Source organism: Heloderma suspectum, chromosome 5, assembly GCF_057233095.1.
Source record: "Heloderma suspectum isolate Gila_16-S chromosome 5, 16-S_ref, whole genome shotgun sequence".
Lineage (NCBI taxonomy): Eukaryota > Metazoa > Chordata > Lepidosauria > Squamata > Helodermatidae > Heloderma > Heloderma suspectum.
Window position 1 is genome coordinate 197,485,117 of NC_139462.1, and position 14,981 is coordinate 197,500,097.

At 42.7% G+C, this 14,981-nt stretch overlaps 1 protein-coding gene across 2 annotated transcripts in view; it reads right to left on the reverse strand.

Moving 5' to 3' along the window:
- ITGA8 (integrin subunit alpha 8) overlaps positions 1–14,981 on the reverse strand; it is a 181,183-nt gene that overhangs the window by 39,871 nt on the left and 126,331 nt on the right. The window contains exons 27-28 of one of the 2 annotated variants that reach the window (XM_084858985.1): positions 11,428–11,541; positions 3,835–4,195 (exon numbers count right to left, since the gene is read on the reverse strand). In XM_084858985.1, the coding sequence (XP_084715111.1) occupies positions 4,187–4,195; positions 11,428–11,541 (123 nt within the window). In that variant the 3' untranslated portion in view covers positions 3,835–4,186. Of the gene's footprint in view, positions 1–3,834; positions 4,196–11,427; positions 11,542–14,981 lie in introns of those variants that run through there. The other variant, XM_084858984.1, reaches the window with a different exon arrangement.

The following is a 14,981-nucleotide window of genomic DNA, read 5'->3' on the forward strand; positions in this document are numbered from 1 at the left end:
TTAAAATCCCCTTTTCTAGTGCAGGATCTTCCTTAATCATGATGACACTGTATGCCAAGAATGAGTTGTGAACACAGCTCAGCAAACAGTCCTTTAAATTTTGTTTTCATGTTCAGGAAAACCTTCCTGACTGTTAGAGCAATACGACAATGGAACCAATTCCGTAGGGAGGTAGTGGGCTCTCCCACACTGGAGGCATTCGAGATGAGGCTGGACAGCCACTTGTCAGGGATGCTTTGGCTGGATTCCTGGATTGATAAGGGGGTTGGACTCGATGGTCTTATAGGCCCCTTCCAACCCTACTGTTCTATGGTTCTATGATTATTGTCCAAAAAAGTGCCACATTTTAGCTTTCCAGGTGGTGTGCAAGTAGCTTAATTATTTGGAGGTATATATGAGTACCCCATGTTGAGGGTGAAAGCTATAAATGTCCAGTTTTCTGTTTTTTTCCAGTAACCAGGGTGCCTTGGACTATGCACATACATGCCACATTTCTGATAGCTTGTCAGGAAGTAGCCTAATGAATTTTGATAATCTGTGAGTACCAAGCATCTTTATATAGATAATGTCAGCACTTTAACCTAAAATTAGAAACCTTCCGGTGATTCCCAGCTTTTGGACCATTCTATAGCCATGAGTTCTTAACTTAAAATAACACCCTGCCCTTCCAATAGATGACCTTCTATGATGCTTTTGTATATCTCTTTCTTAGATCTTTTCCCTTCTTCGTTGTTTCCAGCAACTGAATCCCCAGATAATAGCAAACATGTTTATTATTAATCCCAAAGTGTATGACCGTAACATTTTGAACTATTCAGTCTCATTCCATTCCTATTACTTGAGTTCATGAGGCCATCCAGTTTGACCTGTATAATTTCTTGACTGTCCTGTGTAGTAATAACTGTCTCCCTGTTTGGGGTTATCAGCAAATGTCATCAATACACTCCTACTTCTATGCTACTTCCATTGGCAAATATAGAAGGGGTCTCACACTGGTCCTTCAGGAACTTCATTAGTTACTTGCCTTCAACTTGAAAGTCGACTTTTTAACAATAAAATAAAATAAAATAAAAACAAAAACAGAAAAAATGCGGCCTTCTTCCCTTTAACCAGTTCCTTAACCATTTTACAGAACTCAGTTATATCCAAATTTTCCAATTGAATTGGATCCGCTCTATCTGCTACTGGTGAAATCTGAATATATTAGTTCCGTTGCATTTTCTTTGAGGAAAAGAACTGGTTTCCTAGGAGGAGAGAGGAACAGAATAGTCTCTCATGATGCACCTTTTTGAACCCATGCTGCCTTTTACCATTCTGTTCATTATTTTGCTTTTCTTTCTTTGAACTTAGTTCTTACATATAAAATAATTCAGCTAAAACTCTCAAAACAGAAAAGATAATTAAGAATTACTGCAAACCCTGTCACTATGACAGTCAACTGGGAGGCAACAAGGGGATAGGGGGGTTCATACACTGCAGGGACCCAGAACCGGTCCTACCATTAGTCAGAGTGAGGCAGGGCTGAGTGGAGTGTCATGAAAAGGCAGCAAATGGGCGAAATCCAACAGGATAGTTACCTCAGATCTCAGAGCCCTCCATCTATAGTAAGCAAGAGCCAGGCAGGACAGGAGGAACAACAGAGGCACCCTTGCCTCCCTTGCCTCTTTGTAGTATTTTGTGTTAGAAGGGCCTCTGAGCCCAACTAGCTTGCTCAGTTTCCTGGAGTCAGGGAAAGGAACTGAGAGGTTAGTGGATCCACATCCTCTCCTCTCCCTCTCCACCAGCAGCCCCTTTACCTCCCTTCCCATCCTCTTCCAAGGTTGTGACACTAACCTTGGGAGAGGAAGCTGCCACAGAGCTTTCTGTGATGGCTCAGAGGGGTGGCGAAATCCAAGCAAAGATTTCATGCTTCAAGGCCACAGTTTTGCCTATGGCCTTTGAGGGGAAAATTCCAGTATCCTATATGGCCCCTCAGATGCTGTCTAGAAGCCAGAGGATTGCTATCTTAATGTATTATTATTGTATTTTTATGGCTAGGGAAGGAGAAAGGCATGTCTGGAGTTTTCTTCGTTAGGTACCAAAATAAATTGGCTGGCCTTTGGTATTAGGGCCTTGTAGGGTGGCTACTCTGGGAATTTGCTACTCTGGGAATGAGATATAAAGATGACCAGGGAACTTACTAGATACTTAATAATCAGCTATTGAAGTCGATACAGACAATGCAGGTAAAAACTGTTTGGTGGTTTGGCATCTTTAATGTTGGAGGGAAATTTTATGTTTTTGTGAACAGAGTGTTATTCCTTTTATTTGAATTTTTAGAGGTGAATATATTCATTTGTACTTTGTCCATAGCGTTGTGGTATATATCCCATTTGACTTTTATTTAAGAATGTTTTATCATTTCTGTATTTTGTTATGGCTCAGGCAGTCCCTGAAGGAGGAGACCTGTCCTCCAAAATGTTGGGCAGGCACTCAAGAAAGCAGGCACCTTTGTGACTCTGCCATTTGTTTTTCTTTTTGGAGTGGAGTGCCTTCCTGCTGTCATTTCAGCAAACTGCCTCAGGCCACAAGCGGGGGCTCCAGAGTGGAGGGGAGGCACCATCTGTGTCGGCATGCCGGCCTTCCCCAACCAGGTGCCCTCCAGAAAGTTTGGTCTACAGCTCTCAGCTTTCTTGACCACTGGCCATGCTAGTTGGGGCTAATGGGAGTTGGAGTCCAAAACATCTGGTGGGCTCTAGGTTAGGGAAGGCTGCTGTATGTTTTGCACACAGACACAGATTGTTCTTCTTATAGGGTTCTTGCCAATGGAATATGGACCATCCAGGGTAGGGGTCAAATATTTTGTCTGCCTCCAAAATGTCCCCAAGTGCTGCGTTTTTCACTTTCCCCCGCAAAAAGTGAAAGGCAGCCATTTCTTTGTGTGGGAGACAGTCAAGTGAGGCGCTCAGGGACACCTTTGGGATGGACTTGTCCCTTGGACCTGGTGACAAAAATACAGAACTATGCAAGGAAGTGGTGTGTGAGTAATGATGGAGAGTGAAGTATTTAAAGCTCCATAAGAAGAATGTAGAAGAATAGGTGATCTTTAACTCTGCCCAAGGATTTTCTCCCTTTTATTCTAGTCACCTTATAACACAAACGCTATCCACAATGTTTTTTCTAATAGATAATATTTGTTATGTGTTTATTTTGAATTCATTGTTCTTGCATTCAAATGGACGAGTCTAGTTAAGTCCACCATGGTACTGGACTATTCCTTCTTTTATTATCCTTTACTGTGCCAAAAATGAAAACAGGAATAAAATATAGGTTGGGATGAAATTCATCAACCTATCAGGAAACCCCACTTATAATGAATGTGCACTGGATGCAGGCATAGAAGCAATGTAATACCTAGGTAAAATAAAATTATATCAGTGATCATGTATCCGTTGTCTTCAAGATAAATAAGACTCAAAGAGTCAAATGTTACATTATGAACTTGACACTAGATCCCACAAATATGCTGCCTTTTCTGTTTTCCAAATAGAGGACAATGATCATCCCAAAGTTTATATTAGGCAATTTAGCCACCCCACCCCCCAGGAAGCTTTATATGCTCAGTTGCTCATATCCAAGCAAGCTACTAAACATACTGTATATAATGTATAGGGATATCTTGAATGAAGAGCATATCCTGTCTTTCTCATTAATCTGACATTATCAAACAGCCTGTTGAGCAATAGCCCACAAAGTCTGATGGATGAGCAGTAAAGAGCATTCGCTATTTCCAAAGACCCTTTACAGTAAATACATCAATCATAAAATATTTCACCATTGTGAATGCTCCATTTCAATTGTAAGCCTTTATTACTAGTAACAACTCCACTACGGGGCATTTCCTGGAGATTAATGTCTTCCAGGACTTTTAAAAATCTTGAACTGTGCCCCTGGCCCACTGAATCCATACATCCGCGCTTCTTAAGCTCCAGGAAGTACTCCGAGTCTCAGTTTCTACTATTTAATGGAAACTGGAAAGGGGGGATGGGCAGACTGTACAATGTATCATTTCAATATCCATAGAGCAATTTGTCTGTGGTAGAAGGGTACTCATAAAATGTGTGCAGTCAGCAACAGCCCGAAACTGAATTCTCTGGTGTTGTTCAGACTTCTCCTGGATACAGACAGCTATTGATGCTTTCCGTTTTCACATTTTCTGTTGGAGAATTCTCAGTTCAATATCCATGTGCAATATTTTCTCTACCACAGAATAAGATTTAAAACCCCTGTGCTTAAACACTCCGTTTTTGCTGGAACAGTGGGTAGTACTTTGGGATATGATGCATGATGTTACCAAAGGGGTAGAAGTTGAGTAACAACCACCAGAGTGCCTCCAGATCCGTTTTCCAGTAGAACTTTAGTCCTATTCAGACATTTTCCTCAATGTGTGGGGCTAAACATGTAGAGGGAAAGCACACGTGTGTCTTCTGCCTTGCCTCTGATGTTGCATGCCTCATCTCGAAGGTCTGCACGTTGAGCGTGGGTATCTGCAAAGGGACACCAAGTCTCATTCGGCTGAATGTGTGCTGGTATTTCACGAGATCAGGACTCTTGTGCAATTGGGGTCAGCTGAATGCAAGTTGGTGCCCCTTTGCAGACATACACACCTCGTATGTAGACAATGAGGGGGGAAGGGACCAGTAGCTTAAATCATGTCAGGGTGGGGCCAGTTACCTCTTATCCATGTGCACCTTTTACAAATGGATAAAATGTGGTTAGAACAAAGCACATGTTTTCTCTTCTTCAGTGCTGTAAGCTGACATGCCCCCACCAGAAGACTTCTCTGAGGAAGAAGAGTTAGAGGCCCCAATGGAGGACGATGCCCAGGCCTGTGCTGCAACAGGGATCTGACTCCGTGGAGGAGCCCACTGGGTGCCTCTGCTCCTGAGTAGGCTTCTGCTGCAGCCTGGCACATTGTTGAGGTTCTCTGAGTCAGGCCTGCTTCCTCTGATGCTGTTCCACCCTGAGACTTGTGGGGGGGGGCACTCGGCCTCCTCCTCTGAGGCAGACGCCCCCTTTTCCTGAGGGGCTGGGATCTCAGTGAGTTCCTCCATGGGCTCAGCCCCCTGTTGTGGCATCCTCCGTTGGGACCTCCCACTCTTCCTCCTTGGAGGAGTCTTCTGGTAGGGGCATGACATAACCACAAAACAGTGTTCCAAACGGTAAGGCAGAAGTGGGAAAACTGTGGCCCTCCAGATATTTTGGCCTACAACTCTCATCAGCCCTCACCATTGGCTTTGCTGGCTAGGGCTGATGGGAGTTGTAAGCCAAAACACCTGGCGGGCCACAAATTGCCCACCCCTGTGTTTAGGGATCTAAAGAGCATCTTGTTCTTAGCTTACAGTTGCAGTGATATCTTTATCACTCTCAGGAGCACTAGCACCCTACCTAGATATGTTAAACATATACGTTCCATTATAATATCAAAAAATCAGACCCTTTGTTTTGGCAAATGTGAAACACATGGGTACCTGGATTCAAAATAGTGAAGCATTTCCAACACACACTGAATACAGTATCTGTCTGCATACTATCCAGACACATGCAGAGGTAATTTGGAAAGCACGTCAGCCTCCTGGCCCACCTAAGTAGTAAAAAACAATTTAAATGAGTTCTCAGTGGGCATGTTGATGAATGATGGTGCCTGCTTTGGTCCCAATGAGGCACAACAGCAGAAGTCAATAACCCACTCCAAAAGATACATGGTGGAGGCCAAGCAAGGCATGTAAGGACAAAAATAAATTGCATCTGGCTTGCAGGTGGGAATGCTGGGGAAGGGAAAAAGTTGTTTAAGCCAGTTGGAAGAGTTAGCTGAATCTAGTAGGGTTCATTCTCCCTCACATTTGAATGATGTTCCAACCGTTGAAAATGTGTTGACTACTATTTCAGAGAGCCCAGCCCCAATGCACTTCATCTTGACAAGATATGCTTGGGAGGGATAGCTTTTCTTTTCAGGAACAGTATCATGAACCCTCTTCTAAGAGGAAAAACTGACAAATCCTCTTGTCTTAAATCATGGTGGCCTTGGGGTAGTTCTGAACTTTGCTCCTGAAACTGAAATACACTGCGAGATACATTTTCTGACCATGTTATTGTAATAAGGTTAGTCCTGCTTCATTAAAAAAAGAGAGAAAGGTTCCACCTCATTTCCATTGATGTCTAGCACATTTTAGGTTGAGGAGACTGAGAAACCTACTGTTGCCATTTGAATGTGCACTTTGGGAATTCATTAGCATGCCTTCTTTGTTTGAGAGCAAACTTCTAGGAATCGAATAACGCCAAAGAAAATGTCCCTAAACAAATGGAGGTCGTACAGTAATTCTCTCTAATTCTTTTCTTAAGATATTTAGGATTGCCTTGAGACCGTTGTGTACACATGTTATTTATGGGAGGTGGTGCTTCCTGAAGACCCAACTCAACCTGACAGATATTCATGGGAGTCTCACTGAACCTTTCTCTAGGTATTAATTTGTCATGATGTGTATTATGAATCTATTTAAAAGGAAATGCTTGGAAGCATTCAAACAAGACTGAAATAAACGTAAAAAAATGAGTGGAGAAAAAAAGACCTAACAAAAGACCCCCTTCTTATGCTATTGTGTTTAGGTCTTGTAGTCAAGGATACAAAACACTGCAACTGCTGACTACTGGAGTAAAACAGTAGACTCTTAAATATGAATGCTAGACAAACACACTGGGTTAGCCATGTTTCTCAGAATCCCTAAGCAATGACATCAGAAGTGTCAGCAACATGCCTGAACATGAGTTGTATTCTTCTCCCCACAGTGTTAGTGGAGATTCAGTAGAGATGATTGAAGAAAGCGCCTTCAATGGTATCATAAAGCAGAGATGGCACATTTTATTACACATATATGAAACTTAAAAGGCAGTGCATAGGGATTCAAATTTGGTGTCCTGCCCATGTACACAAGTTCAAATGTCATAAATTAATGCCATTGCATGGTTAAGAGTTTGGGAGGGGACTGTGGGAGTGCATGCAACTTTCCCATTGAACAAATTACTCCTCTCACTTTAACTATGGTTAAGTGTTTAGTTACGTTAATGATGGTTAAGGTTAAACAGGGTTCCCATGTAACCAGAATATGAAACTAGAAGCTGGTGAGAACACCCTAGTTAAGCAGAAACCTTAACTAGCCCTAAACATAATTGTTGCTGCTGAAATGCTTAATTCACTGTCACAATGGGAGGGGAACATTTGCTACTGAAAAGGGGGGGATAGGGGAGAAGGGTTTATCTCACAGTTTTCTCCCAAAGTCTTAACCATGGTTAAGATTATGGCCCAGTTCGGACAATCAAATTCTGGAATAATAAGCCAGGATATTCACAAGCTCCATGCATCCACATACAGCCAGTGTGCTGCTGCTTTTCTCCTCCTTTCATGTAAGTGAATGCAGAAGCCAGGAAGCCACAGTTAATCATAACTTCCTCTTATGGGTGAATCAGGAACTATGGTTAATGGCTTTCAAACACGCCAAAATTCAGAAGCTAATCTGGCTTGTTTGGAAACCATTAATCAGAGTTCCCAGTCACTATGTAACAGGAAGCTATTGTTAACTGCTGATTCCTGGTTTGTTTCACTGCTTGCATGAAGTGGCTGCAGGTGGGTGCATATTATGGCTTATTAAACCAGGATTTGACCAGCTGAACGTGGACTATGTATGCACGAACTCTCCAAACAAAACACCAGACAGAGAACATTGAACAGTCTCTATGTCAGTCAAATACACTAGGGGCAAGCTACAAGGATATTTTTTGTTCAGAAAAGCAGCTTCAGAAGGCTGGAAATTTGATGGCAGAAGCAGCATGGGGGTGCTTAACCCTCTCCTTGTCCATAGCTTCTCCACTCCAAATCCCCCCAAGCAGCTCTGCTCCCCCTGAAAAATAGTGCATGGGGAAAAGGTTAAGCACCCCCTTCCCCCTATGGCTACTCTAATAAAGATCACAGCTTCCTGAAGTTTCTTTCTGGGGGCATCATTACATATGTTTGCATGTAATATATAGTTTGCCTCTTCTACTAGAGTTTATTTTATAAACACATTAGATGTGTTATAACTTACATAGATGGAAAGCCAATAGAAGCTATAGTGGGAACACAATGTCGTCTAACCAAATAAGGCTATGTCTTCTTGTATGAATTACGCAATTGTTGATTTGCTGGTTCAGCTAGACTGAGAACAAAATTTAACATATGGTCATAATTGCGTTCAAGCTTTGAAGTTAAGCCAAAAATGATCCTGTCCTTTCTTGGCTTTGAATCAACTGCCTTCATTATCTTTGTTAGCTCATTGGGAGACCCTAGGCTGTGTGTTTACCCAAACATGTTTTATCATCTCATTTCATATGAGTGCAGTTTGTGATAAAATTTCAGGTTTTTAGGCGATAGACCACAACTTGCCATTAGACAGGACAGTCAGCAAATGTCAGTTTAATATTGCCGAAAGTTAGAATGTCATTGGATAAATGGGAAAATAAATTGATTTATAGAATATATTCCTTATTGGCAATGCAATGTGTGTTCCTTATTCCTAAAATAAATCACAGTGGATTAAATACTCATCAAGATTACATATTCATATCTGGAAGCAGAAGCTGTTCTATTAATTTGTACCATGTCACATTGGACTACACAACAGGATTCCTCGGGAGGAAAAGGTACCTTGCTTTTAATTCCACCAATAGATAGATAGATAGGCAATCTGCATAAGGCAATTTTGATGTATCAGATATACTCATTCAGCTCATGTGATCCCTGAAGTGTTTCATCCTTTGCAGATAAGGACAATTTTGGAGACCACTGAGCTGGCAGGATTTATTTATTTATAATATTTATATTTATTTATTTATTTATTTATTTATTTATTGCATTTATACCCCGCCTTTCTCCCTCTCGCAAGGAACTCAAGGCGGCTTACATTATCCTCCTCCTCACCGTTGTATCCTCACAACAACAACCCTGTGAGGTAGGTTGGGCTGAGAGTCTGTGACTGGCCCAAAGTCACCCAGTGAGCTTCCATGGCCAAGTGGGGACTAGAACCCGGATCTCCCGGCTCCCAGTCCGTCACTCTCACCACTACACTACACTGGCTCTCATCAGAAGATTCCAGAGCAGTGAACAACATAAGAATAAAACAATGGTTAAAAGAGTTAAAAAATTTAGAACATTTTTAAAAAGACAAATCCCAACGAAGTGGAATTCAACAACCCACGGCTGGTCATGCAAGGAAGGCCTCTTGAAAGAACAACGTCTTCAGGAGGCGCCGGAAAGAACACAATGTTGGCACCTGTCTGACCTCTAAAGGCAGGGAATTCCACAGTAAGGGGGCCACCACACTGAAGGCTCTTCTCCTGGTGGACTCCAACCGGGCCATAGGTCCATGCAGAACCACCAAGAACATGCCCTCTGATGACCTCAGTGACCGGGCAGGTTGGTAGGGAAGGAGGCGCTCTCTCAGGTATCCTGGTCCCAAGTTGTTTAGGGCTTTGTACACTAGTACTAATACTTAAACCTGGCCCGGTAGCGAATAGGCAGCCAGTGCAGTTCCCTCAGCAGAGGAGTTACATGCTGAAAAGGGGCAGCTCCCGACAACAGTTGAGCTGCTGCATTCTGCACTAGCTCCAGCTTCCAGACCAGCCTTAAGGGCAGCCCCACATAGAGCGCATTGCAGTAATCCAGTCTTGAGGTTACTAATGCCTGTACCACCATGGTCAAGCTATCCCTGTCCAGGAGAGGCTGTAGCTGGCGAACCAGCTGAAGCAGGTAAAAGGCACTCCGAGCTGCCACAACCACTCGGGCCTCCAGCGACAATGATGGATCTAGGAGTACCCCCAGACTACGGACCTGATCTTTCAGAGGGAGTGCAACCCCATTCAGCACAGGCAATGAGCCTGATTTACATAGCGTCAGGAGGAATGTTGTGCTGGACTGACATACAAGATGTAGTCCCTACATCTTTTCTGATAGCCAGTGTGATCCAGTGAAGAGTGGGGAATGAAAATGAAGGACCAGGGGGGGTCAAGTCCCATTTTGCCACAGTTTCAAGGCTGCTTCTTGCATTACATTTTTAGCATGTCTTAGGTGCACTTATTACTAGAAAAATCTAAAAACAAAGCATTTGTAAACATTTATCTCTAAAGGAGGGGACCCAACATGTATCCCAAAACAGTTAAGCTGCTTCCACACCATCCAGAAACCTGGATGTTTTCTGCACACCTCAGGACAGGTGATGATTAGTACAGCATTGTGAATGTCAGACGTTCAAACATCTCTCAATAAGGGGATCTCAAAGCTACTTCAACATGTGGTGCATACAAAGGTGGTGCTCTTTTTTATGTTAATACTAAAAACCTGGTGTTCAGCCCTGAGCACCATTTTTTGGTAGAAAGGAGAGATATACATTAAATAAACAAACAAACAAACAAACAAACAAAATTAAACTTGACCCCGGGAGAGAGCAAGCCAAGCTGCACACAGGAAGGTTGGGGATCTCCCTTCACTCAGCTGCATCATGCTTTGATTGGGGAAAATGGGATTTCTAATATAATCCAGGAGCAGCATGCATCTATGTTTGCAGATATAAGATGCATGCTTCATTAAGTAGTACATAATACACGTTCTATGGTACATAATACAGATACAGACACAAACATGAAGCCCCTCTCAATATTTTTAGGGATGTCAGAGAATTCCGCGACAGATCTCGGTGAGGCCGAATGCCAGTGCATTCGGCCCCCTCAAATCCATCGTGGAACGAAGCCCCCACCCCCCCCATGAAAGGCGCGCGGGACGAGGTCCCCGCCGCCCCTACCCCACGAAAGGCACGTGAAATGGAATACTTACCTGCTCCCGTCTGCGCTGCTTTGCGAATGGCGGCCGTCCTGCGGCCGCCATTCGCTTCCTCCTCTTCATAGCCGTGATAGGCTACGTAAATACTTACGTAGCCTATCACAGCTAATGCAGGGACACCATTTGTGTCCCTGCGGAGGCCATGATAGGCTACGTAAGTATTTACGTAGCCTATCACGGCGGGGGGGGGGGGAACCCAGCATATGAAAATGGCAGCGGCTACCGCCATTTGCGTACGCTGTTTTTTTTTTCTCCCTGCCATGATAGGCTACGTAAATATTTACGTAGCATATCACGGCTCAATACAGGGATGCAAATGGCAGAGGCTACGACAGCCGCCATTTGCGTCCCTGCAGGGCTGCCCAGCAGCCGGGCAGGATTCCGGGGGGAGGGATGGAGTGCCTCCCCCCCTGTCAAGGATTCTGGGGGGGGGACGGAGCGCATCCCCCCCCCACGGATTGCCTGGCGCGGAGCCAGGTAGGTGTTTCGTACATCCCTAAATATTTTAGCTTGCATTTCCTTACCTGTAGAAATGTGGAGGCCCATAAACGAGATCGTATTTTCAGTGCAGCACTTTTTCCTCTTTCTAAGAGTCCCACCGAACAAGTGATCACTAAGCATTCTACATTTGTGCAATTCTGTAAAATAAATGATATGACTGATAAGGGCATTTACATACACAGATTCCATTATGGAATCTAGAATCCCAGTGAGATTGGCTTTCATTTTTAAAAGGGAAAAAAAATCCTGAATTATTATTTAAAAAAGAAAATGAACACTGAGTTACTTAAATTGCATATGTTGTGAGAGTAAAGAATCTTGGTTTCCTCGGTGGAGAATAAGGCATATGACCTAATATTCTCATGGTCCCATACTAAATTCAATATTTTCAATAAAGATCTAATTTCCCCAGTAAACTTTAATAATGATGAAGCTAGAACTTTTCCTGAATTTTCATGATTGTGTAGGTGTGGAAACCATGAAACACATGGACAGATCACTAAACTGGCCTAGGGTAAGACGACTGATGAAGTGACTGATAACAATTATCAGTAATATGCACAGGCATGTGGCTAGCAGCCTGCCTGCACTCATTAACAAAGAACTTTTTTTTTACTTGCAAGCCATCAAGGGCAGTTATGTTGGTAAGTACAAGGGAGAGGGCCTTTTCCATAGTGGCCCTGCAGTTCTGGAATGAGCTTTCATTAGGGGTTCATCAGGCCCCTTCTTTGCAGGTTTTCAGGAAAGCTCTGAAGAACCACCTGTTTTCGCTGTTCTTTTCTTAATTTGGGGGCTGCTGGTTTTATTTCTAATTACTGTTTCTATTGAATGTTATTGTTTTGTACTGTTTCTTTTATCTTGTACTTTGCCTTGGGAGGATTCCACCCCTAAAGGCAGCCCCAAAATCATTTTACATAAATAAATACATACAATGAGAGATCACTGACTGGAAGAGAGGATCTGTTATAGGGGACAAAGGAGTCACCTGTAACACACATATTTTGCACTACATAACAAACACCAAGTTGTGAGAGTTCTATGCTCAGTCTCCAACTTCCCAGACACAAAACTTGACACTCTTCTGTTAGTTTCTGTAAAGTTATATTTACTCTCTGTAGAATTATATCTCAGGGAAGTAATCACAATTTTATATACTTTAAGTGGCAGTGCAAAGTTAAATTTGTACACAAAATTATACAACCTTACACAAAATGTTCCCCCATTAGTACTGAATGAGAGATCGTGTTTTTTTTCAACTTCTGTCCACTTCCTCACCAGGAACTTGATTAGATAGAAGTTACTGAAAGGCAATGTTTTAGAGGATGTGTTTGTTTACCTTCTCTTACTTAATCACTCTTTAATCTAGCCAGATTTGTTTATTCCTCTATCTTGTAGGAACAAAACAGGCATGTTTTATTTCTAATTCATAATCACACTAGACCAAAATAGAGTCACATAATTAAAGGCTCAAGCAGATACTCCTCCCCCCCCCCCTCAGATGTATGTAACTTGTATTCTCAGGGTATTTTGTTGTTGTTGCTGCTGCTGTTGCTGCTGCTGCTGCAGTAATGGAATGGACTTATGGACCAGGATACAAAGAACCACGCAATGACTTTGCTGCACTCATGGGGTATTTTGACTTTTTCCACCCCTTCAAACAAAAGCCCCCCCCCATCCCATATAGTAAGCCAGTTTTTGAAACACACAGGGGTTTCAAAAGCAGCTTGGCATGAATCGTGCTGTTTAAAGGGGGAGAAAAATGTCAAAAATTCTACTATGCTAAGGCAAGCCCTGTGGTTCGCCAGAAGTAGCTGTTTTGAATTCTAGCCATGGGCTGCAGTCCATAGACTCTAATGTAACACAAGGCTCTGGGCAAGCCAGAATCAGTCCTCTCCTTGGGGAATGTTCCATGCACACAATGGAACTGCACATGTAGAATGTTCCTCAACCAAGAGAACATGGCAATCCCTCATCAGAGCCCCTGTGTGAGTACTGGAAACACTGCAGGGGAATGCTGAGATATGCGAACAGCAAAACACAAGATAAATTATATGTTCTTCTCATTTCCCCTCACCCCCATCGCCAACGTCAACTTGGCTGCACAAGACCATCTAAAATATGGTTTGAGAAAGACAGCAAACCAAACCCTGTCAATCTAAATACAAGTGCAATAAGCTTGGATCAAACTATTGAATAAAAAGTCTGGTTCTCTTTATTTTTACTATATAAAATGCAGATCCCACACACAGTTAACACTGTGTGTTAATCTGTATTGGAACACAAAAAACTACTAAAAGATAACAGATAGCAAAGCATTATTCTGGTATGGATTATTATTATTTTTTTTTAATGGCTTAATGGTAATGTTTTCAAAGGGGGTCTCCCTAGAACATAGAATTCAGTTTAGTTTGGCCTTGATTATCAGAATACGAAACCAAGACTGCTGAGAAGATGTTCATTTGTAATTGATTTCTTAAAAAAAAAAAAATCACATAAAATCATTAAGTAATTTCAGACTTCTCTCCTGCATTAAAACAGCTTGAGCTGTCTTAAGAAAATATATATGGAGATGTTCTTGCATTAAATTCTATGCAGAGTCTAAACTGCATTCCATCTCACTCTCTCTGCTTTCAAAGTTCAGAGGTGAGTGCTGATCCTTAGCCAAAATGTCACTACCTACATGCAAAAGGGAGGAAACAGGATGCTTGGGGGAACTCCAAGATGTGCAGTAGTACAAAAAGTATTTAGGAAAAAAACCCTAAAGGGGGGACAACCCCAAAACAGCCCAGTGATGACCAAGCATGTTCAGTAGCAATGGGACATTGAATCAGTTGGGAAAGAAAACCATGGGATGGGAGGAAGAGGGAAATGGGATCAGCTATCAGTCTGGAAGTGGCCAGTGTGGTTATGGTAGCCCAGAGGCTTCAAAATTTCACTGCTTACCTTTCAGGGAGGAAGGATGGGCTATCTAAGAGAGAAGGCAAGAAGCACAGAGGGAGAGTGGAAAGTGGGAGGTTATATGTCTATGTCCTTTCCTCCATTGTTCTTTGTTTCATTTCTATCCTTCTCTTTCTTCCTCTGAGAGAAATGAGGAAAAGAGGACAGAGGAAGAGACCCACAGATATAAAAAGAGAAGAAAGAACTGTCTTCTTGTTTGGATAGGTCATTTCCTGGTTCACACTGAGAAGATATTTTTAAATGTTCCCCCTGGGAAGGAACTGAGAGTTGCTGATAGGTATCAAATGAGGAATCCAAAGTTTTCATGTAGCCAGGAATGGGCACCTGTGTGTCCACGCACCAACCCCCCCGCCAACGTAGTGAAAACATTTAAAAATAGCCCTGCTAATGCAAATTCCAAAACAAGTGCAGTTCATTGTCCTCATACTGCAGGATGGAAGAGGCTGTTACTGGAGGTTGTGGCTTTACAAGAGCCCGACAATGTAGTTCACATTGAATACTGCAGGTCAAGCTCTGAGTAGTTAACAACAACCTGGCAGTGTTGTCCAGAGATATTAAACCCCTATTGTAGGCTGGGAGGAATCTGAGAGAGTATCTTGCAACAGCCCTGGAATGTTAT